The 22,652-nt window shown below is 35.4% G+C and overlaps 1 protein-coding gene across 2 annotated transcripts in view; it reads right to left on the bottom strand.

Annotated features, from left to right (window-relative positions):
* Positions 1–943: 943 nt before the first annotated feature.
* The window catches only part of RBBP8 (RB binding protein 8, endonuclease), a 40,400-nt gene continuing 18,691 nt past the window's right edge, over positions 944–22,652 (bottom strand). For both annotated transcript variants that reach the window (XM_058833556.1, XM_058833555.1), the window contains 15 exons: positions 22,212–22,324; positions 20,592–20,667; positions 17,401–17,570; positions 15,896–15,997; positions 15,102–15,199; positions 14,345–14,472; positions 12,525–13,410; positions 12,314–12,440; positions 10,330–10,430; positions 9,837–9,939; positions 8,814–8,963; positions 8,182–8,251; positions 7,146–7,242; positions 3,454–3,595; positions 944–1,551 (listed from right to left, as the gene is read on the bottom strand). In XM_058833556.1, coding sequence (XP_058689539.1) covers positions 1,454–1,551; positions 3,454–3,595; positions 7,146–7,242; positions 8,182–8,251; positions 8,814–8,963; positions 9,837–9,939; positions 10,330–10,430; positions 12,314–12,440; positions 12,525–13,410; positions 14,345–14,472; positions 15,102–15,199; positions 15,896–15,997; positions 17,401–17,570; positions 20,592–20,667; positions 22,212–22,324 — 2,461 coding nt within the window. In that variant the 3' untranslated portion in view covers positions 944–1,453. The remainder of the gene's footprint in view (positions 1,552–3,453; positions 3,596–7,145; positions 7,243–8,181; positions 8,252–8,813; positions 8,964–9,836; positions 9,940–10,329; positions 10,431–12,313; positions 12,441–12,524; positions 13,411–14,344; positions 14,473–15,101; positions 15,200–15,895; positions 15,998–17,400; positions 17,571–20,591; positions 20,668–22,211; positions 22,325–22,652) is intronic.

Genomic DNA, 22,652 nt, shown 5'->3' with positions numbered 1-22,652 from the left:
CCTTTGGCATACCTTAGGATATACCCCTGTGAAATGCTGAAGTAAGTAAACCAACTAAGCAGGTAGGATAGGAACAGTGCCTACTGTTATACCTTCTTCAACTTTTCTGCAAGGCTTGTAATTTCAGCCTAAAAGGATTTTGTGTCACTTAGTGTTACAGTTAAATTGATCAAATTAATTTTAGTTTTCTTCTTGGGCCTATGCTACAACCTCTCCACCAGCAGAACCTGCCACCATTCCTATATAAATACAGCTGAATTTAAATGGTCCTATCCACTAAGTTTTTAAATATATTTTTATACCCATACATAAAGTAAAATAATTAAAATCACAGATACATTTATATATATAAATATATATATATATAAAAATGTAAATATATATATATAATATATATATAAAAGATAAACCTCCAGATGTATCTGTACTTTCTATTATTTTATTTTTACTGAAGGGCTTTCAACAGCTGCTTGCTTTACAAACACTTTTAAAGAGAGTTCTCGCTGGTTGAATCCAACTCCAATTGTAGCTTCTTTATTCCTAGGGATCTTATGGTGATCTTTGGCCTACCTAGCTATGTAGGTCCTACCCTGCCTCTGTGATACTGTATAATCTTACTTTCCCAATGCAAGTATGGAAATGTATCCCCAGCTACAAAAGATTACTTTAAAATATCTCTGCAGAATCCTTTGTAATCTAGGTGATGACTATTGCTGTCCACTAGAACTCTGGGCAGAGCTGTCACACAAATTTTGAAATAACAATGCTTATCTCTATCAATAAATGTGACATATATGCAAAGAGATTTCAAAGAAAAAATAAAAGGAATATTGGATATTCTAATTTAAACACTGAGGAATACATAGTGCTATACATTTAACACCAGAATTGAAGAAAGACACTTAGACCTCCTGGTTTTGACACCTCCAAACTATGAACAGTAGATACATTTCATATTTAATACAGCTTTATTCGAAGTAGATATAACCATTATTGCAACAAGAGAAAAGAAATATGAGAAAATCCAGAGCAAAACAAAAGCACCCTAGAAAATTGTCACTTCTGCTCCCATTGACAAACATTTACCCTTGAAAGAACAACGGATTTCAGTGACTTCAAAGCAGTTACTCACTGACATAAAGTTTAGCCAGGAATAGCTGGAATTTCAGCTGCTAGCCTTAAGGAAGAAAAAAAAAAGTAGGAGACTTGTCTGACAGGTGCAAAAACAAATACAAAATGTATTAACACAATATGAAACAAACATACATTAAATAGTTTTGTTTCCTGATACATCAGACTTGCAAATGAATTTTATAAAACTTACATATTCAATTAAACAATTTATCTATCGTTGTGGAAAAACACAGTTCTTTATTTCAAGTTTATATTAACTATAAATATCTACAGACAGGAAAGATACACTTCAGACTGGCACTCCTAACTTCCCCATCCTTTATGTCTTCTGCTCTTTGCCTTTTGGAGAAAACATTACAGCATAAGGCTGCCGCCTTTTTGGACGTTGACAGGGAGCAAGATCCTCTTTAATGTAGCCTTAAAAAGAATAAATCTGAGGTAAGAAATATAATATAAAAACAGGCATAACTTTAGCTTTAATGTGTGTTTAGCCTCAAAAAATAATAACTTGTAAATTATTTTCTTTTCTTTTGGGGCAACTGGTTCTGACTTCACACAGAAGTTTTGAGATCCCAGTGTGCAAATATTATTTATTAAAATACAAGCTGCTTTCTAGTAGGTGACTGCACAGTAATACAATACAGACAGTTGACAATGAAGAAGAGGAGGGAAACTATGAATTGTTCATCTATTCAAAACAAAACTGCAATTTTCATTTTCTTTCTACCAAGGATTTTACATAAGAGTAACAAAGTATGGAAGAACTGCTAATTCAATTCACTATTAATAATCACTTTTAAAAAACACAAATCCTAGTCATACAGAGGAAACTTCAGGCACATGTATTTCGTAGGTTTGAATAGTATCTCCCTCTGTTTTAAGAGCACCCAGATTTATTAGAGTGGAAAAAGCCAAACATGGCTCAAACACACCTTGAAAGCTCTCTGATAAGGAAAGTGTATAGAAAATTTCTATAACATGCTCAACTTAGCTAACACTGACAGTGAACAGATATTTTATGCAAGTCAGTTTCAGCACCTGGCTTTTGTCAATTCCTTACCATTTATCAGCAACAACATCCACCAAAATGAGAATAGTAGATTTCTACTTAATGATTGGAAAATTCTGTCTATGCAATGCAGTTATTTAAAAAAAAAAAAAAACCAACGAAACAACACAAACAGATGGTTCAAGATACCAATAAGAAGTAGAAAATATTTTTACTGCTTTGGAGTGACAAGAGCAACCGCTCATTGTGGGAACTCTCTCCTGTTTTAGTTCTCTTGCTGCACTGCTATAAAATATTTTCTTTTCCACAGAAGGGTTGATCTAAAGTCTGCCTCTGATATATGCTGTTGAGGACCATTAACAACTGAACAGCTCTTACTCCAGCAGAACAAGGAGAAGCTAATTTTTAGTGAGGCTGCAAGCAGATTCTAAATGGGGAGCAACAAGTTACATGATCCACAAAAATCAAGGCTCCCCGTTCTGAAAGATTAAGGATGATTCTGCAAAACTATTACACAAGACATATACACAACTCTGGCTACATTTTCCTATGCCTGACCTGACACTGTTACAGGAAAAGATTCATGTTTCACAGCTAATGCAGAAGTAAAGATATAAGCAACTCAGAGAGTTCTTTTAGGGCTCCTCACTCCTCATTTCACCACTTCTGAAGAATTGTACATAAAGTACACTATAAACTCACCGTGTTTTAATAGAATTTGTAAAAACTCATTTTTAGACCAAACTCTAAAACTTCAAAAAATTATTTAGAAAGAACAAACTTCTATGTGAAGACCAGTTAAAAAAAATCCAAAACCAAACACCACATCTTTCCATTGTCACTAACAAGCAGGGTATATGTATGAAAAACTGTTGAACTACACCTTACCTGCAACATTTCCATTATCACCTGGTATTATGAAGCCCTAAAAACACTGACAATAGACATCAATAGTGGTGCCTGTCTCTCCTATGTAAGTACAATCTGCTGGCCTTTGCCTCTGAAAATCCAATTCTTGCTTATGGTCAAAAATATGTAGGGCTTAAATTAAGTTCTATGAAATGCCAATTATTTCTGCCTTCTCCATCTAGGCTGTAAGAAATTCTCCTTATATTGCTTTCTTAGTAGTACAGGAACTGCTAAAACCAGACAATATTTATTAAAAATAATGGCTGCTGATAAACAGACCTCATCAGGACTGGGTGAGAAAGGCTAATATATGAACTAGAGATAATTTCAGGGGGAAAAAGAAAAAAGAGCTTTAAAAAGTTCTTTTCAAGATTTTTTTTTTTTTTTTTTTATCCACAAACCTCTTTCCACACAGGTTTGGGTGGAAGGAAATCCAACCTCCCAGAAATTTTCTGGAGTATTTGGAGGAATGTAGCGAAATCTGTGTCTGGAACAGGAAGCTAGTTTCTTCTCTCTCTCTTCTTCTGGAATGTCTGCATAATACTGAATGTAAGGGAGGGGGGAGAAATCCCAGTTAATAAATTCATACATAATAGAGAGACTGCTTTACACAATTGACATTATCAATCACTATGTTTATTAACACAGTTATCTAAAAACAATGGTGAGGACAGCCAGAGTAGAGATTTGTTATCCAAGTGACAAACACCAGGCAATTATCCTAAAAGCTTACTGAATTTACAGACTAAGTATAACTTTATCATGGCAAATTTGTTAACCTTCTATCTTTTAACATACCATAAGTAACAAGGTTTAGGCATGTGTACAATTACTTATGTCAACAGTTTACTGACTGATTTTACAAAGCTAAGTAGCACAGGTGTTGAAAGAGATTGGAATGTTTTAATTTATTAAGTGTCAGCTTCCACTTATAAATAAAATTTAAAAAGGAAAAAAACCCACTACAAACCCCATGCTGCAGAATTATTTCCAGTATCCAATTTTACAGTAGTAACTGCAAACTGAAGTCAAAATGCTTCCTACTTACTTACTCTCAAATTAGAAGTAAATAAAGAGTTCGTTTCAGTAGCTGACTGACACTGGGACTCCAGAAATTATCTGCCAGCTGACCATTCTCTATAGTAAATTTGCTATACTTTCACCCCTGTCAGCTGTACTGGGGACTGCAATGAGAAAAGTCTATACTCTCTCCAAACCTTTTTGCTGGGTGTTCCCCTGAGTAGCATCATAGAAAGTTAGGGTATATTTTTTTCCATGCAATTTTCTAGTGTTTTAATTTTTAATTCTAGTTGTTTCTCCTAAAAATACAAATTTAGATCTTAGAGTACATAGAGGGTCAAAATATATTGGAAGTGAATGCATTGCTTGATTCAAGTGGTAAGTCAACATTCACAGCCACACAAAAAAACTAACCCTTGTGAAAATGGTAAAATAATTATACTGAAATGGCACTGTTACAATTCAAAAAGGCAAATTAAAGTTTATAACACATTCAGTCAGATGGAAAGTGACCTAGACTGGGAAAATCGGGGAAAGAACAGGATACCTCTGTCAACAGAGATTATTTCCTGCTCCTGGCAGGATTTTAGAAAACCTACTTGGAATTGTAAAATATGCTTATTTGATTTTTACGAAAGTTAAGAATGAGGTGTTAAAGCAACAAAATTAACTAAAAAAATTCTACAATGTCTGTGTATGACAAATATTGCTGAGATTTATTTAGGGGTAATTAGCAGTGCTCCTTATTTTGTCCTGTAAATAGCCTGAAGCTTTAGAAATTCATCTACTAAAAGTTGGTAGTGTTGCATTTTTTTAATTAAAAAAATTGTGATTAGTAAGGAATAATTACAGATCCAGTAATGAAAAATACAGAACAGTTTAGTAGGAACAGAAAATAATAACAATCAAAAAATCAAGATAAGCATGTTTTAAAAATAAATTAGAAACTTTTCTTCTTTGGCTTGTTTAGAAATCTATTAGGGTTGACAGAGACCGAGAGTTACATATGTCAGCTAGACAGCTAAAAGAACTCTCAGCTGTTTTCTAGATTGATCTCACTTTCCACAGCACTTTTAATCCACACAAAACATTTGAGCTAGGCTTTTCCATGTGTGAAGGTACTTCAATCTCATCCTGTCTTCCTTGTAAAATAATTGTTTATAGAACTCTACAATTTGCGGTTTCAGAAATGCAACCAACCCTAAAAACATTACTCCTTTTAGTTTAGTAAAAACTTACAGAATAATTCCTGTAATCTAAATGCATATTAAAACACCTGAATGATTCTCCTACTCATCTAAGTATAGCAACACTTAATAACCACACTAAAAAATGTTACTCTTACAAACTACCAGTAACTTCTGCCTGCTATCTTTGATAGCATCACAAGGTCATAAAAAAACAAAACAAGACTTCTTATCAAAAATTCTACACTATGAAATGAATGAGGTGCTTCCACAAAGCTTGAAGATAAGCACTTATAAAGGACTTTAATCAGCCTGTTGTGGAATGTGCAGAAGTTAAATTTCAGGTTTTCTCGGAGTGACAGTAACTGAACCCACTCACACCACTTGCAGTACTGGGCCAGAATCTACTGATCTCCACCCATGCCCTAAATATTCCCTTAGACTTTGGCAGCTTTTCAAACTTATATGGCTAATCAGCAAGCCAAGACTTTTGTAAAGCATCATTTATGCTTTATCCAATACTCCCTTTTTCCACAGGCATATAATTCAAAGCTAGTTTTATTATTGTGCAATGACACAGCCAAGCATTCCACACGTTCCAAGACATTAACCTTGAATGGTATAGACTTAAAAAAAAAAAGTCCAAAAAAGCCAAAACCAACAAACCCAAACTTTCCTAGCATTTAATGTAGAAACCTACTGTTACAAAACTGGAGCTGTGACTGTTTCCAGAGACCATAGTTATCACTTCAATTTGACAGAAAGTAACAATAACTGGATTTGCAGAAGGAAGATCTGTAGCTTACAGAAACAGGAAATTAAAAAGCACAACACATGGCTCTGGAACGATGAAACAGGTTTTTTTTGTTTTCTTTCAAACTTTTTAAATCAAACATTTTTTAAAACTGTGTTTATAGCTGACTATAAAAATTAAGTATTTGTATTTAGTAAGTTTTACCAAAACTGTTTTTCAGAAAATACTTTCATTAAAAACATACTGTAATAAATTTCTTCAGCTAAATAAATGGGACTTGCCTATAAAGTGAATAGCAGGAGAATCTCTGAAAAATGTCGTTCTATATATATCTATGCGGAAATTAAGTGAAAAGATTCCAGAAAATCCACCATTGTACAGTCATTAATCCACACATCTACTGAATAATCATTTATTAGATCATCAAGTCTATTAATGGCCAAATAAAATATGTTCTTATTACACACATAATTACGTCGATATTTTATCTCTACACCAAGTATCTGAAAGCAGTTTAGTAAATAGAAAGGGAGGAAAAAATGTGTAATGTGAAACCTAAACTTTTGTACTTTTTAACAAGTATTTTGAACAAATAACTTTAAACATTTTTGCATACATTTGCATAAATACACACATTGTCACCTATGCTGGTGCAATTACCTGAAAAAATTAACCCAGAAAACAAAGAAAAAACCAATCAAACCAAAACGAGATCCATCTATCTAGATAAAGGTACAACAGGATACAGAACTTATTTATTCCAGCTCACATAAAGTTCAGTAGAGCTTTTGATCTAAAGTTTGAAAACCTGTAATAGTTCTTTGACCAGCTAATGTATTTTTTATTAACAGTAATCTTACTGGAATCATGATATAAGATGCTCTTCCTTCATACAGATACACACAGAAAAATCACACCCAAGACTTTTCATGCTATATGCAGTTACTACACTAAAAACAAACAAACCACCTGCAAATTTGGTTATCCAGTTTTGGTAAACACTAACTTCCCAGCTACTGTAGGTAATGAGGATGATACAACCAGATTAACAATTAAAAACAGCACTTCAGCACTTAGATACTGTCTTGAGTTAGGAGAATGAAAGACTGACAAATTTTAAAGCACTACTTACTATTTCACATTCCTTACAAGTGTGGCCAAGCAATTTTCTTCTTTCTTCTTTTTTTCGTATAACCTCAATATGAGGAAAATCTAACACAGTATTCTTTCTGAAAAACAAGAATGTTTTCGCAGTACTTTTAACAGTACTTTTATTTCTTCAACATGACTGGAAATTTTCATTTTTTTAGAACACAATGATGGACAGTCAAGTTAAAAAATAATTCGGAAAATGTCTACAAAACCCAAATCACACTGCCTTTCATAGCTGAATAGGGCAATTTTTATAAATAAGACAGTTTTCAAACATATTATGAACTTTTACATAACTAGTGATGTGTGTCTCATTATTACGGTTTTTCATAATGTAAAAGTAATTACTATACAGAAATTATTCAAATATAGATCTTCTATAGAATATTTATTTTTGTCTAAGACAGAGTTGTGCTTGCAATGATTTCTGTAAGAGAAACATATGTTGGGGCACAAGATGAGTAGGCTCTTTTCAACTTAACTGCTCTCAAAACAGTAAACATGTTTTCCTCTACAAAGAAAACATGCATTGAGATAAAATATAAGCTAACTGAAGGGCTAGGTATCATTATGAAATGAAGATTCAGACTTCCAAATATGATTATACTGGAAGGCAACAGAGGAGGCACTACAAGAGGGGCACTAGAGAGCAAGGGGCAAAAGTACCACAGAAGGAAAGGTTTGTACAACGCAATTGTACAAGCAGCCCACCAGTTCTTGGCTCATAAATTCAGGCATGACCACATGCCTATATGAAACCACATGGATTACAAAACACTGCATTCACTAAAATGATAAAAAGCAGAAGCAACCCCTTCTTTTCAACAAATGTAACAGGCATCTCAATATCTTTCCCCCTACTGCAGTTTTTATCTGGTCTTTTATCTAATCTATCTTCTACCTCTGCATCTTCAACTGTTAGTCTGTTACAAACAAACACATTTATTTTATGGAGGATCTAGTTCCCTATAGGGAAGATACAAAGAACCTTAAAATGTCCATAACCCTTAAATTACCTCTCATCACTTTTGAAATAAGGCTCCACAAAAGCTTTCTGCTTGGCTTTATCTTGTTTATCCTCATGTTCTGTAAATACACGTGCAAAACAAAATATAAGGTTAACAGACTGCCTGCAGAAACTTCTGTAAAATTATAAATCAACTGTTAAGAAATATAAAAATGCTATGTACATTTCAGTAATACAGAATTGATAGAACAAGCAATCAAAAAGCATTACTGGAACAGGAAAGCAGCAGTTAGTCAAGCAAAACAGACAAGAAGAACGTCAAAGGAAAGGCTGCTTAAAATACAAAATACTGTAAAATCTTCAATAGAATTTAGAATAGTGAGAAGAAAAGAAGTAAATAACTGTAGCCAAAACCTGGTGTTTCTTTTAAGAGTCACTTTGGTGTTCTGCTGAGCCAACTTCCACTACATATTAGACATTTGTGTGGTGATAAATGAATTACTAAAAAATATTTCATATTGCTTTATGTTATGTCCTTGCAAGTAATCAATTTTACCACAAATTGATGCAAAAAGATGGTGGTTAATTTGGCATATTTGTTCCTAAAAAACAGAACCTGATTTCAAATCAACTCTTGTACTGTAAGTAAGCTAATAAAGACAACACCAAATTATATCCCACCCTTTAGTTTCTTGCTTGCTGCTATTTCCTTATCCTGCTCTTCATCATGAAGAGTTTCTTTTTCATCACATGCAGAAAGACTGTCTTCTGGTAGGCAGGATTCATAGTCTTCATGGGTTGTCCGATCAAACATATCTGTTATTTCTCCGCCTGTTGTTAAAAGCACGAATAACATCCAAATCAGTGTCTCAATGATTTTAGTCAAGAAATTGCACTTTGACTAAATGTGTATCAAAAGAACTAACATTTACTTACTGCTTCAGTGTCAATTAACTCAAAAAGAGCTGTACCTTTATTCTTGCTGCAACATCTTTGTCAATCTTTCAAATGTGGCCAATGCTCATTTATTTTTCTGATACTTTGTAACCCATTTCTAAAATCTGATTAACTGCTAAATCATTGTGAGGCGCCTTTAACCTTAATACTGGATACACGAAACTTGTAATTACGGACCTACCTAAGCAGAAGGAAATACTTTTTGTGGGTAGGAAATAGTCACTACCCTGCAGCCATGATTCTCCACATACCATACATTAAAAGTGATATAAACACATTTGGATTTATTTTAAACATACTAGATCTATTTATATGTTATTAAAAATGAAATTAGTATTCTCATACAACGTCTGATGCAATTACACAGAAAACTTTCAGAGCTGCTCACTGCAGGCGAGATCAGAACTGTTACATGGCTAAGTATTTCATCCTTTAAGCACTGTAAAGGAATAGCTACTGGCTCTCTCAGCACAAATCCTGTCTTTTTTTTAATCTATGTTTAAAAAAACCCTTAAAACCCACCACCAATTCTCTAGGAAACAGACTGATCTGGGTAACCTATAAAAATACATCACCACTTTTTTACTGCAAACCATTTCCTACTATCTAGCCATACAATTTAGCCCTACTCTTTCCTCCTCCTCAAAGAAACCAATCAAACAAAAAAACTCCAACAACCCCCCAAAACCCCCTCATACCACAAAAAAGCACACCAAAGTAAAGAGAAAAAAAAAAAAAAAGTCTTACGTGGACTGCTTTCTTGATTTTTCATTTTTAACAGTACACTGTCACTAACATATGTATAATCCATATCAACAACTTCCCCTCCAACTGTGGTCTGAGAACCACTCTAGGAAAAAAAAAGCAAACATGACAATTGCACCCAGAAGCAACTGGTGTAGTCAGTGTCAGGGCTGTGTATCTGAAACACTTTCAAAGCAGTTACTGGCTTCTTTTTGGACACTGATTTGCTTTCTTTCCTGCAGGTTACAGCCTCATTTGAATTCTTTCTCATAAGCATTTGTTCACTTTCATACTGAGAATATGCCTGATGAGTTTATGAAGAACAACTAAACAGTGGAAATGTTTTAGGATAACTGTAGCATGAACAAGTATCAAATGAGCCAAATTCAGAATTTTGTTACAAAGTGGGTTTGGTCTGCCCAGAACAATGTTCATTATAATACTTTACAGGCTTTTTCAACATCATAGAACATGCAGACTTATTATAAAAGTTCACCTTTGTATCAATCACAGTAATGTCCATTTTGTACTGTGAAAGGTCAGCTCCTGGGTCTATGCTCCACTGGAAGTTTTCTAAAGAGGGTTTATCTTTCAGGTCTGTATGCACAGAATGTAAGAAAAAAAGACAAATAATCATAATCAAACTCTGCCAGAAATATCTGATGCCCTGGTTGTTCTATATGTGCTTTATGATGGCACTCAAGGTGATCTGCTCCATAACCTTTCTGGTCACCTGGGTCAGGCTGACAGGCCTGTAGCTCCCTGGATCCTCACTCCAGTCCTTCTTGTGGATGGGTGCCACATTTTCTCACCTCCAGTCAACTGGGACCTCCCCTGGTTATCCAGGAGTACTGATAAATGATGGAAAGTGGCTCATGGAGCACTTCTGCCAGATCCCTCAGTACCCTCATGTGGATCCCATCTGGCCCCATAGATTTGCGTGTCTCTAAGTGGTGCAGGAGGTCACTAACAACTTCCCCTTGTGGGAAAATTATGGGGGCTTCATTCTGCTCCCTATTCCAGTCTTCCAGCTCAGGGACTGGGTACCATGAGAACAACTCATCTTACTATTAAAGATTTAGGCAAAAATGCACTTAAGTACCTCAGCCTTTTCCTCATCCATTGTCCCTATGTTTCCCCCACATCCAATAAAGCAAGAATATTCTCCTTAGCCCTCCTCCTGTTACTGACAGATTTACAGAAACATTTTTTATTGTCTTTTATGTCAGTAGCCAGATTAAGCTCTAGCTGGGCTTTGGACATTCTTATTTTCATCGTGTGCAATCTCACAACATCCTTGTAGTTCTCCTGAAGCCTACCCCCTCTTCCAAAAGTCATAAACTCTTTCTTTATCTCTGAGTTCCAGCCAATGCTCTCTGTTCAGTCAGGCTGGCCTTTCTCATTAGCTCACCTTGCACCACATGGGGCAGCCTGCTCCTATACATTTAAGATTTCCTTCTTCAAGAATGCCCAGACTTCTTGGACTCCTCTGCCCTTCAGGGCTGCCTCCCAAGGGAGGACTGTCAACTGGTCTCCTAAACAGGCCAAAGTGTGTCCTCCAAAAGTTCAAGGTAGCCGTTCCGCTACCTCCCACTTCTCTGAGAATGGAAAACTATAATTTTGTGACTGTCATACTCAAGATGGCCCCCAACCAACTCTCTACCTACCAGTCCTCTGCTGACAAACAAAAGGTCCAGGGAGTGCCTTCCCTAGCTGGTTTACTATTGAAGTTAGATCAATGACAAGTGTCAGGTCTAAGCAAAGAGTACAAGAGTGTCAGATTGTTGTTCCAAAGATGCCTCTTAGTTTATCTCTGAGGGGAATATTTAGATTCCAAGCTACATGGCCACACCAACTACTGGCAAGTAGCTTTTAAATTCACAATGCAAGTATTTCTAAGTATGCAGTGTAACAGCTTTGCTGAGGAGTACTAAAGTTTTAACTCTACAATACTAGTTTAAAAAATGTAGTTCTCCAACTGGGAGCACTTAAGAGGAAAGATGATACATGCTTCAGAAAGAATACATGACAGCCTGTGTTCATCACCAATAAAGGTACAAATTTCTTTACCTGATCATTAGGAATAATGAAAAATATTAACAAAATTACTTATGCTTACACTTGAGTAGTTTTCAAGTATATGATATAGATAGTTTAAACTCAAACTTCATGATATTTTATTACTACACTACAACAAATAACAATGCTAAACAAACAAGAAGGAACAAGACTCCTAGCCTGTTGAATGTACACTTGAATACCAATGATATATTTATTATACAGTGGCAAAAGTATGCCAGGAGGATACAGACTTGTAAATGTTGGGGTGATCTTGAGAAATCCCAAAGAGAATGTGACTGAGTGAGAAGCAGAACAAAGGGATTAAAGTGGAAGAAAGGAAGATAGGAAAAACTCTGTTCAATTAGAATACAGGCTGAGGGGGTAGGCAGGCAGTGAAAGGAATATTTTCATAAAGTTACCTTGCTCATTTTGCTGTGCTTTACTTTTTGATAGTCTACAAGGATTTGGCTGAAGTACAGATGCTGGTTCAGACTCTCCATGTCCTGTCCTTGTTTTCTTTCTATTTGGTATATGGCCACTGGCAACCTAACAACATATTGCAATTTTACTATTTCCCAAAACTTTAATAAAATACTTAAAAGGAGAAGAAAAAGAGTCAGAAAAACATACCTTTACATCATCAAATAGTTCCTCTGTCTCTGCAGAACCCAGCAGTGGTGCAAATTTAAAGGGAAGAACTTCTTCTTTCACTGGGATCTGGTTTTTCCTGTCAGGGAATGTTTTTCCCAGCACTGCCTCTTGTACATAGGATTCCTCTTGTAAATCTCTGCCAAACAAACAGCTCTCATTGTTGGCATTTTGAACGGATGATGAACCTTCAGGAATGGTCTTCCCTATGTGTGAAAAAATGTCATGCAGAGTCACTTGCTTCATTTTATTTTTGTATGTCTCCTCACTTCCTTGTTTTTTCTCTTGACCACGAACTCCAGAGAAGCGATCAGATAGATCCAAGGGCTTATCACCTGTATGCTCCCCATTAACCTGCTGAACATCAGATCGAAAGGGTACAGAGTTCTCTTTACTGAATGATGCTTTCTCACAGCTAACTGCATGATCATCTTCAACTTTCTTTCTCTTAGCACACCTGCTTTCTAGCTGCTTCTGGTATACAAGAAGGACATCGCTCTTGATCACCTGATTTTTAGCTGTGCAGGTATTTCCAACACAAGTTACAGCCTCATTAGAATTCTTTTTCACAACCATTTGCCTATGGACAGAGGCCTGGCTGATAACTGAGTTGATTTCTGTCCCAAGATTCAGTGGTGCAACAAAAGCAACATCTTCAGATTTTGATCTACTTTTATGAGATTTGGAATTGGATGGATTGTTGAAGAGGTTGGTTTTGAGATGAGGCTTTGATCCTGAATCTAAAGTACAAGGAGCATGAATTGTACTTGAGTTGTTCTTCATGCTGCTAGAAGCTCCAAAAACAGGAGAAGCTACCCGAGAATCCCAGCCATCACGTGGTGGAGTGTTATGAGATGGATCTGAAATACTGAATACAATGAGACATGAGAGATTTTTCTGGTGTACAGATGGAAGGAGAGAAAGTGATATAAAAAAAAATGTAATGTTTCCTATTGCTGATCTGCTTTAAAGCTGTCTGAGCTGCTAGTACCAACTGAAAACAGAAGGAAAAACAAAAATTAACCTATTCTACAGATAGGTACTGTTGTACTTAAGAGCTGAAGAAGGCAAACAAAATACAAGATCTCATCCTTCCTTTTGGTGTATGGTGCGAAATTCTGTTCCATGTTCAACTGAGAATCAAGGATAGAATTAAGCCTGCCTAAGAAACTCTTCTATACAAGGACTCCCTATCTTTTAGGGCAATGAAAAGGAATAAAGTGACAATGGTTGCGATAGTAGTCTATTTATGTTCTTGTAGAGATCTTAAAAGCACCACAGATTCTCGAAGCTTCTGCAAGTGAATGAAAAAAGTGCAAGCTCCTTTCAAGTGCTGTTTTTCACCTGTCATCAACAAAACATACATTTAAGATGACAAATAAAAAAAAATTCAGTTTAGACCACAGTATCCTGAGGATACTGAGAAGGGCAACAGTCAATTGGTTTGACACTTAACCAGAGCAATAAGATCCTTCTTGCATTCCAGCTCCAGGCCCACTGTTCTCAGGGTTGTGGGCCTCAGAAGACACCCTGCAATAATGAGAAGTCAGGAAAGAAAGGACTGTGTACACACAAAGCCCAAACAGAAGATTGTGAATTAAGTAAAAGCCTACAGTTTTGCATTCTACCAGATTCCTTGCTTCTCATGTTATTTACTTGGAAGAAATCCCTCTAATATGAAAATACTTATTTCCATTTCTATACCTTTAAAGCAAAATGCCGCAAAGTTTGTAGTTCTATGAAGACCCAAACTTCTATACGCCTGCTAAAAACAATACTATTATAACTGAGAGGAAACACACCCTAAATTGTTGTCATCATTTCTTGATTCAGAAGCTGGATGTTTTCTTGAGTCTTCAGACTGCATGCTCTCTGAGGGCTGGCTCATAACTGTATTAGTGAGGGGAAGATTCAGTACACTCTGGGACTCCTTGCAAGTGGTGAAGGAAAACAAAGAAAAGAAGTGTGAGAAGATATTTGATTTAAAATTAGAAATATGCTTGGTTGATACATAAATACTCTGAAGACCCATTCAAATCAAACATCCAAAACTCTGAAAACTAATAAAAGCTAAGAGATTAAATTTGGATCACCAGCTTTAAATTGAAAATGGAAAGTGAAAAAATTCATTCATGTGCATGGACACAAAAATATTCTGCATACTGTAATTTTCATGGTAGTTACCAACCAAAATCATCAAATAATCTCACCCGAGTCACCAACCAGTCTCAACACCAAGAAATATTTTTCAATGTCCTAGATTTGATTAGTGCACAAAAGGAATTTATAAGACCCAAGGATTTAGATCACTGTACTAACAATACTTGAAAAAAGGAACCATGTCTCTACCCTTCCCCTCACCTCCCCCAGACAGGTCAGTGCAGTTATATCTCTTCTTGCTAAAAACTAAGTCAGTAAACACTAAGAAAAAGCAAACCAAAGTGAGCTTACTGGAACTCAGAATACTTCTGCAGAATTTTAATGCAAAAGAGAAAAATACCGTTTTTGAAAACAACTGGCCCAAAAAACTGGTTATGTAAGACATTTAGGAATACTCACAGATTCGTCTTCAACACCAAGTCCAATTGTTTCTGCAACGACTGCAGCCAAGTTAAAGGATGGCTTTGGAACAGGGTATCCTCCCACCTTTGGTTTATCTTTGTGAGTAGAAAGAAGATCATATTAAGTTACATATGCATTATAGTACCTTGCTAGATTCACAGAGATGGTACAAACACAAAACTAAAAAGACCACAAATTAAAACTGGAAGTCATGGAAATAGTTTGATCTCTGCCAGAAAAAAAATCTTATCTGGAACGGTAAGTGGCCAAAGAATTTCTGGTGAGTGCAAACTGCTGTATCAGCACAGAGAAATACGTGCCCAATTTGAATACAGCCCCCCCAAATTAAAAAGCAATGTAAAAGTTGCTTTTCACACTCCTGGCCCAGGGCACAAATAGTCTGATAAAAGCACGTGGAACAGAGATAACGTGTATTTATAATATAATGCTTGTATTGCATATTTCCTAACTGACAGTCACTATTATTTTTCATGTGTTTTTATTAGGAAAACAAATTGATGAGTTTCCCTTATTTGAGGGGTTGAACATTACTCAGTTCATTAAACTGGGGCAAGATAATAAGATTGGAAAGTACACGAACAGCAACCACCAGAGCCCTGACTTGCATGAATAATTCCATGCTGATTCGCACAGTCATTAAATAATTTTAAAAAGTTTGTGCTCCATCAGGTTTCTGTGTTAAAAAAAGGTTAAAGAGATGAAACCTCAGTTTTACAGTATTTTTGCCTTATTTTGAATGGAATTAGAACTAAATCTATTAATACACTTACTTGGCACAGGGGACAGCTGTGGATCACAGGTGTCTGCCACTAGTACCTCTCCTCCATGGTGGGTGTTCACTTGTGTGGAAAAGAGTGGAAGTTTTCCAGTCTCTAAGGAATGTGGAAACATTTTCACATAGTGAAATTAGGGTACCGTGTTGTGGTAATTTTGTGTAGATACAGGCAATGACCCTGATCTTAAAAGCACTTGAATGTAAGATTTAATATGTCAGTAGATCTGGAAATCTAAACACATCTGATAACTTGTGACAGTCATATGTCAGAATAAAAATAAAATTATAAAAATTTTATATTGACCCTTTTTCTCACAAATATGATCTCAGCCAGCCAGCCCTCACAAAATGACACCACCATCTAGTCTGACCACATAAAATAGTTATTCAAGTTTTATGACCTGTTAATGAAACTACTGAAGATTAAACCATCTGAGGTCACAATGTTCTGCATCAGCTTAGGTAATAAAAAGCTGAAAAACTCGAAATCTGAATTATGACAAACATATGCCATGTAGTTTTTTCTAACTTGATGACCAATAGCTTTTCACAGCCATTAACTGTGACAGGCATTTACACCATTTCTTACGTATTAAACTTTGGATTCATTTAGTAGCTCCATTTTTTTAAACATTATATGGAAAGAGATCGATATGCTTAGCAAGGAGAAATTACTCACAGCACTAAAAATTTCAAATGAAAAATAAAGGGCATGAGTAACCAGCCCACCCTTCTCATCCTGCCGTTATCCTATTCTTATTCTTAGGAAGAGGCTTTTAGTCAAAACTAATATTTAGATGTATTCATACTTAAAATATCTTTTTTTTAATACCAATAAATTGACCTGGATTATGGTATTTACTGTGTATCAATAAAATACAAACACAAAGTGCCTTATTTCACCAAAGCACTTTTTGTAGACGAAATATATTAGAGTTTCTATGATTTTCCAGAACAAAGTCTGAAAATTAAATGCACACAATACTTCTGAATTTATGACACAAAACAAATGAAAACAGCATAGAATACAGACAAAGAGAGATCATGTAGATACCTATCAGTTTCAGTAACATTACTTCAGTTGCAGAATAATTTCAGAATGTTGCAAAACATCTATTTCCACTAGGTGGTGACATTGCTGCGTGCACAAGTCAAACCTGAACAGATGCTTTTTCAGCCAATTTGCTCGAAGAGAAGAAATATAGGCTGGAAAACTGCTACATTTGCATGTGCATGTGGATGAATGAAAGTAAAAGTTGAGGTAAGTTCTGAGCATATCACTAATGTAACAGTTACTGCCGTAGACTTTCTTCCCCGGACTCAGGCATTATCACACAAACAGAGAAAAGGCAAAGGGAAAAAAATGCAAAAAAAAAAATTATTTTTTTTTTTTTTTTTTTAATTTTGCTCTTTGCAATCAAGTTTATACACCATCTTTCTCTTTAGCCCTTAATTAATTAGAGAAAAAAAAAAAACCAAAACCCCCCAAAAAACTCTTACCACTGTTGCTTTCCCTAAGTTCCAGATCTGGGGGTGTATGTTCTGTATATCGGACATGCCTATTCTCTTTTTTTCTTCTCATACAATTCACCACAGAAAATGAAGATGTTAGAACTGGAGAATCTGGAATGACTCCTTCTTCTTCCTCCACTGCTTGCTGCTTTTGCACCCTGGAGACCAAATCAGGTGGTCAAATAAAACCCCAGGTCAGCAAGATGGAGAGGTTTCACTTCAGCAAGCAGGACAATCACACAGTTCAAGAACACAGTAATTCTAGAAATACAGCAACCTCAATGAAATTACACTGTTAAAAACTAATACTAAGAAAAATACTAAGAAAAGATTAATCATTGCTCCAGCCAAATAACATCATACAACCCTAGCTCTTCACATTTGAAGTCAACATACAACTGCATTATGGAAGCTCATTTTCCCCAGAAGAAGCTAGGTACTGTAGAGGTTATAGCTTGTTCTCTGAAGCAGATGTTCCTTTAACAAAACAATGCTGAAACTGATGGATCAGTGTTTCTCCCCCTGTATGGAAATCCCTGTGTATCTTCACAGTTTATGATCCTGAGATTGGTTAGAGCATGGTGCTGGATCACACCAAGATTCTGGGTTCAATCCCTGGATGGGCCATTCACTTAAGAGTTGGACTTGATGATCCTTGTTGGGTCCTTTCCAATTCTGAATACCTTCAGTGATCTGGAAATACTGTCTTAAATACAAAACAAAAGCTTTTGGACAATTTTAAATAGTAATGAACAGCACTGTATTCAAAGCAATCCCTCTCCAAAACTCAAAAAGGTCTGCAAGGAATAACATAAAAAAACATGTAAAACAGGCAATGGAAAACACAAGGTGAGTTATGAAGTTAACCTTCTCTCACACTGTCAGCTCTAGCAGCCTATTGGAGAGTCAGTATATAAAAATTAGCGTAACAAATAACTATGTCTTTTCTCTCCAAAAACTCTTATCTAGACACAGTGAGGAAATAACAACAAAAAAGGACTGATTTTGGATCTTTGAATTTAAATAGTTTGTTTAGTACTTCACAAGGGGCTATCTGCTCTATGGTGGTGGCAGTGAGATGTGGAAGAGGCAGTAAAAGAAAAGCACACAGAAATCTAACTCTGTCTGCTTGGTCATCTTCCTGCAGTTGCACTTTCCCTTATAATTCTCAAGAGAAAACAAGGGCCAAAAGATCATTTCCTAACTATAAAGAGGAGGATATAAGGTTTTCATCTAAGGGAAGATAAATTTAAGATAAATTTTTGCTTGCATTGAGGCTGAACCACAATATCTTATATAAAATAAGGTAATGGAAAACTTTAAAAAGCTGTCTGGCTTGAGACAAAAAGCATTTTTGCAGTTAGGCTTTTTACTGCTACTGACTGAACACCTAATGACAAATACTGATGCACTGATGTTCTCAAGTCTTGATGAATCCTATTGTGTGATTTTGCAATTACTCTTTTCTAGCAGATTTACAAAGAAAGCACTGGAAAACTGTATTATCTATTAGCAATAGCTTAAGACACAAATCAAAATAAACAACAGAGCAATATATTCATCAATTTACGTTCCAAATTAAATTAGTTGTTTGAGTTCTCTTTAAATTTACTGGCATATGTGGCCTTGTTTGACAAATGAACCTACTAAAAATATATTTTTCTGCACGTTACTTCTATACAAACCAAGCAGTACTTTCTACATACCACCACAGAAATAAAACATCAAATGCAGCAGCTGCCATATGTACTGTACATCATAACTATGTAATAAATAATTTCTGAATCATGGATATGTCTGAGACTCCAGAAGAGGTTTCTGTAGAAATTTCCTTGCTGTTTCCATCCATGCATAATCAAATCTCAATGTCATAAAGGATCAGACAATACAATTCTTCTACACTTTCAATGATTTCACTTCTATGGAGAATTCTCAGATTTTTATTCCTAATATTATAACCTGATTACAAAATATGGAAGACTGCAAAAACCTGATTTCACATAATGCACTAGAAACAATCTGCTACTTTGCACCTATGATGTGATATTATATTGACCTAGGTTGCCAATTCTAAATAAAGTACCATGACTATAGCTTAACCAAAACAATCAAAAGCAATGACTGTATTAAAACAGCAGTACCATCCTCGTAAATTACTGTTTATCCACCCAACTCTGCATTTATTTGAATGATCATCTAACATGCAGAGCAAATAACTTACTGTTACATTTGTTATTGTCAGCTTTCCTACATTCGCCAGAGATTTTTAGTGGATGCTGGGGTCATGAAGTATTTTACCCCAAGAAGATTAAATGCATACAGAAAAAAGAAAGGATAATGAAGGTGCAAAGATGGGAGACAAACTCAAGAAATACAAAGGAACAGGACTACAGTCATTCTGAACTGAACTCTAGCAGTTTTACTCCCTACTGAAGTTGAATTCTGACAGAGACAAAAAATAAACCACATGCATTAAAAACCGGTATCCAGTCCACACATCCTGTCCCATTTCTCCCAGGCATGCACACAACTTAGTCACAGATAGGCAGAAGTGAGATAAGTTTCAGATGATGCCAGATCACAAGAAGTAAAGAACACTACCTCTGCCTTGCACAGTACACCACATTCACCTATTAACTACATTAGATGGCACATTCTTACTATATCAGATTAAAATTTCACAGTCAATTTGTAGCTCATTATTTTTGTCTTGTTTCCAAAAATTACTATAGTATTATTCTTTTAAAATTGAAAAATTATAATAAGCTTATTTTAAAAATGTATTTCAAGATCCTGGGACTTTTTTTACTATCTAAATAACTGCTTTTCTGAAGTCTTAGCCTAGGATGGCAAACAAATGGTAAAGAGGCAACCATGGAATAAAAGTATGACATGTAAGGCTTTGCTATACACTGTGATCAGAAGTCATGCAAATATCTATGATAAATTTATTTCTCCCAGTTTTACTCCCAGTTTAAAACAAGATGCACACAGTAAAAAGAAAATAAAAATCTGCACAATAGAAGGAAACTGGGCTTATGTTGTTATAGTGGCTGTAGGCTATCTTTTCACAGTCTATCTATCAGAAAGAGGAAACAAGATTTAAAGACTTAAATGTTTATATCCCCAGACATTTCTACTGAGGAATGGGGGAATATCCAAAACAACCCAAAACTTACCCTAGCTCCTTCTGTAACTGCTGTAACTGTTCGGTTAACTTCTTATTCTCATCCTGTAAATTGTTTTTTTCATTCACTGGAATTTATAGAAAAAAATAGTTTAAAAAATCAATGCACAGATGTTAACATGATAATCTTATCAGGTCCTTTAAGGAAACAGAACCAATTGTAAAATGTAGTAATACATAACTTCTCTATGGTTTACAAAAATTAAGTTTCATGCTAGTCATTAAAAAAGTAGTAAAATGACATGTTAGAAAAGGCAGAGGTGGCACAAGTACTGTATCACAACTTTAGTTCTACACAATTATTAATTACTTTTGTCCATGTACACACAAGTGAGACTGCACTGTAAAGATGAATGAATTTCTCACTTGTCTCCATGGACAAAATTCCTTCCTTAGACTAAAGGTATCCTATAAAATATAAAATAATTTTAATTTGGTTTCAGCCACTAAAGCAACCATGAAGTCTTTCTTCCATGCTGTCTCAAGCTAATGTACTGATAGCTCCCAACTCTTCTGTTCACTTTAATTTTTATGTTCTTGTTTTTATTTTGTTGTTGTCTATTTTGCCTCTAGATTCCTCAACTGATCTTTTTCATTGTTATACAGATCTCAACCCAAACCCATGGGATCTTACTGTTGTGTCACAATTCAAGGCTTGCACCTTAAAGGTGAAACCTTGATTTTTAAGGCTGAGAGCTATATTTAGAGAGTGGCTGTACCCTGTTTGCTGTTCATCATTAGACTCAGAAATCAGAGTATTTTTATGTAAGTGCCCAATATTAGAAGTCCTCGAAACACTGATGTGTTTTGTATTAGCACAGAACCTAATATTTCCATAATTTAATTAAGCACCAAAACGCTATGTTTTGTCTGGCTTTTCCCGTATTCTATATCTCACTTAATGTCTGCTTGTACTAATGTCCAGGAAGACAACTAAATGATAGAAAATAATAGTAAAGATATCATTAACATTTTAAAATTCTGTCCTGTATTATTCTATGCTTTACACAATCAGTATTTCCAAACTCTCTTTATGAACATATTTATGTCCTGCTTGTGTATCACCTTACAAACAGTTTAATTTGTCTCACATGTTCTATTTCTTGATTTCAAAATGAGCTGGCTACAAGCTGTCTGGTACAAAGCTATTTTTTGTGGCCTCAGTTGGTTATGTGACAGTTATGGGTTTACTGCAGTTACAGTCCAAAACCAACTACAGGATACAAGCTGGACCCACTTCTATCTGAACTTGATACTTTGCAACCACCAGTTCCTTTTGAAGTCAGGGTTTTCTTAGGAAAGCTGGCAATCATTCTAGCTGTAGGAATAAACAGAAGCAGTCACATTTTATCTAAAGTAGCTACTTTACAGTGTAAGATTTTCCACGTCAGTTCACTTTCAGTATCAGCACTTCAATCTAAGAAGGTGGGTCAAATGACTAGTCACTGGTATGCTACATATTTTCAGCCTGTACAGTTAAGTATCCCCCTACTGAACTTTTTGGGCTTACTAAACACACCACATAAAAAATGTATCAATTCACAGGAATTACTGGAGAACTAGTTTAAAAAATAGCATGTTTTGTCTTCAGACAGTTCGGGATAAAACTCACTAAGCTCAGTAATAAGCTTGAGATTCTGCTGCCGGATATTTTCAAACTCTTGCTGCTTCTTTCTCATATGTTCTTCGGTTACAGCACAACGATCACATAACCCCGCTCTTAATCTACAATAAAATTAAGAGAAAAAGGTCCCTCTGTTAAAAAAAATATTGCCATGCTTGAAGCAGATACCAATGTTTAACAGACCTTCTGAACAATGAAAACCAGAAAACTTCTGACAGCTGTGCAGAACACCACTAAGTACCATGGTTTTATATGTTCACATAGCAATGTTTTGAGATTTCTGAAGGATCTAATACTGTGTGCTCTAACATTTACATAAATGATTGTAGGTACCAGATACTTCTAAAACAACACGCATTGTTGTTTACTTTATTTATTTATATGCTTTATTTATTACTTTATTTAATAAAGTGGAGCCTGCTACACCCT

Source organism: Poecile atricapillus, chromosome 2 (genome assembly GCF_030490865.1).
Source record: "Poecile atricapillus isolate bPoeAtr1 chromosome 2, bPoeAtr1.hap1, whole genome shotgun sequence".
In the NCBI taxonomy this organism is placed as follows: domain Eukaryota; kingdom Metazoa; phylum Chordata; class Aves; order Passeriformes; family Paridae; genus Poecile; species Poecile atricapillus.
The sequence above is the reverse complement of the archived record's forward strand: the minus strand, read 5'-3'. Positions and strand labels throughout refer to the sequence as shown.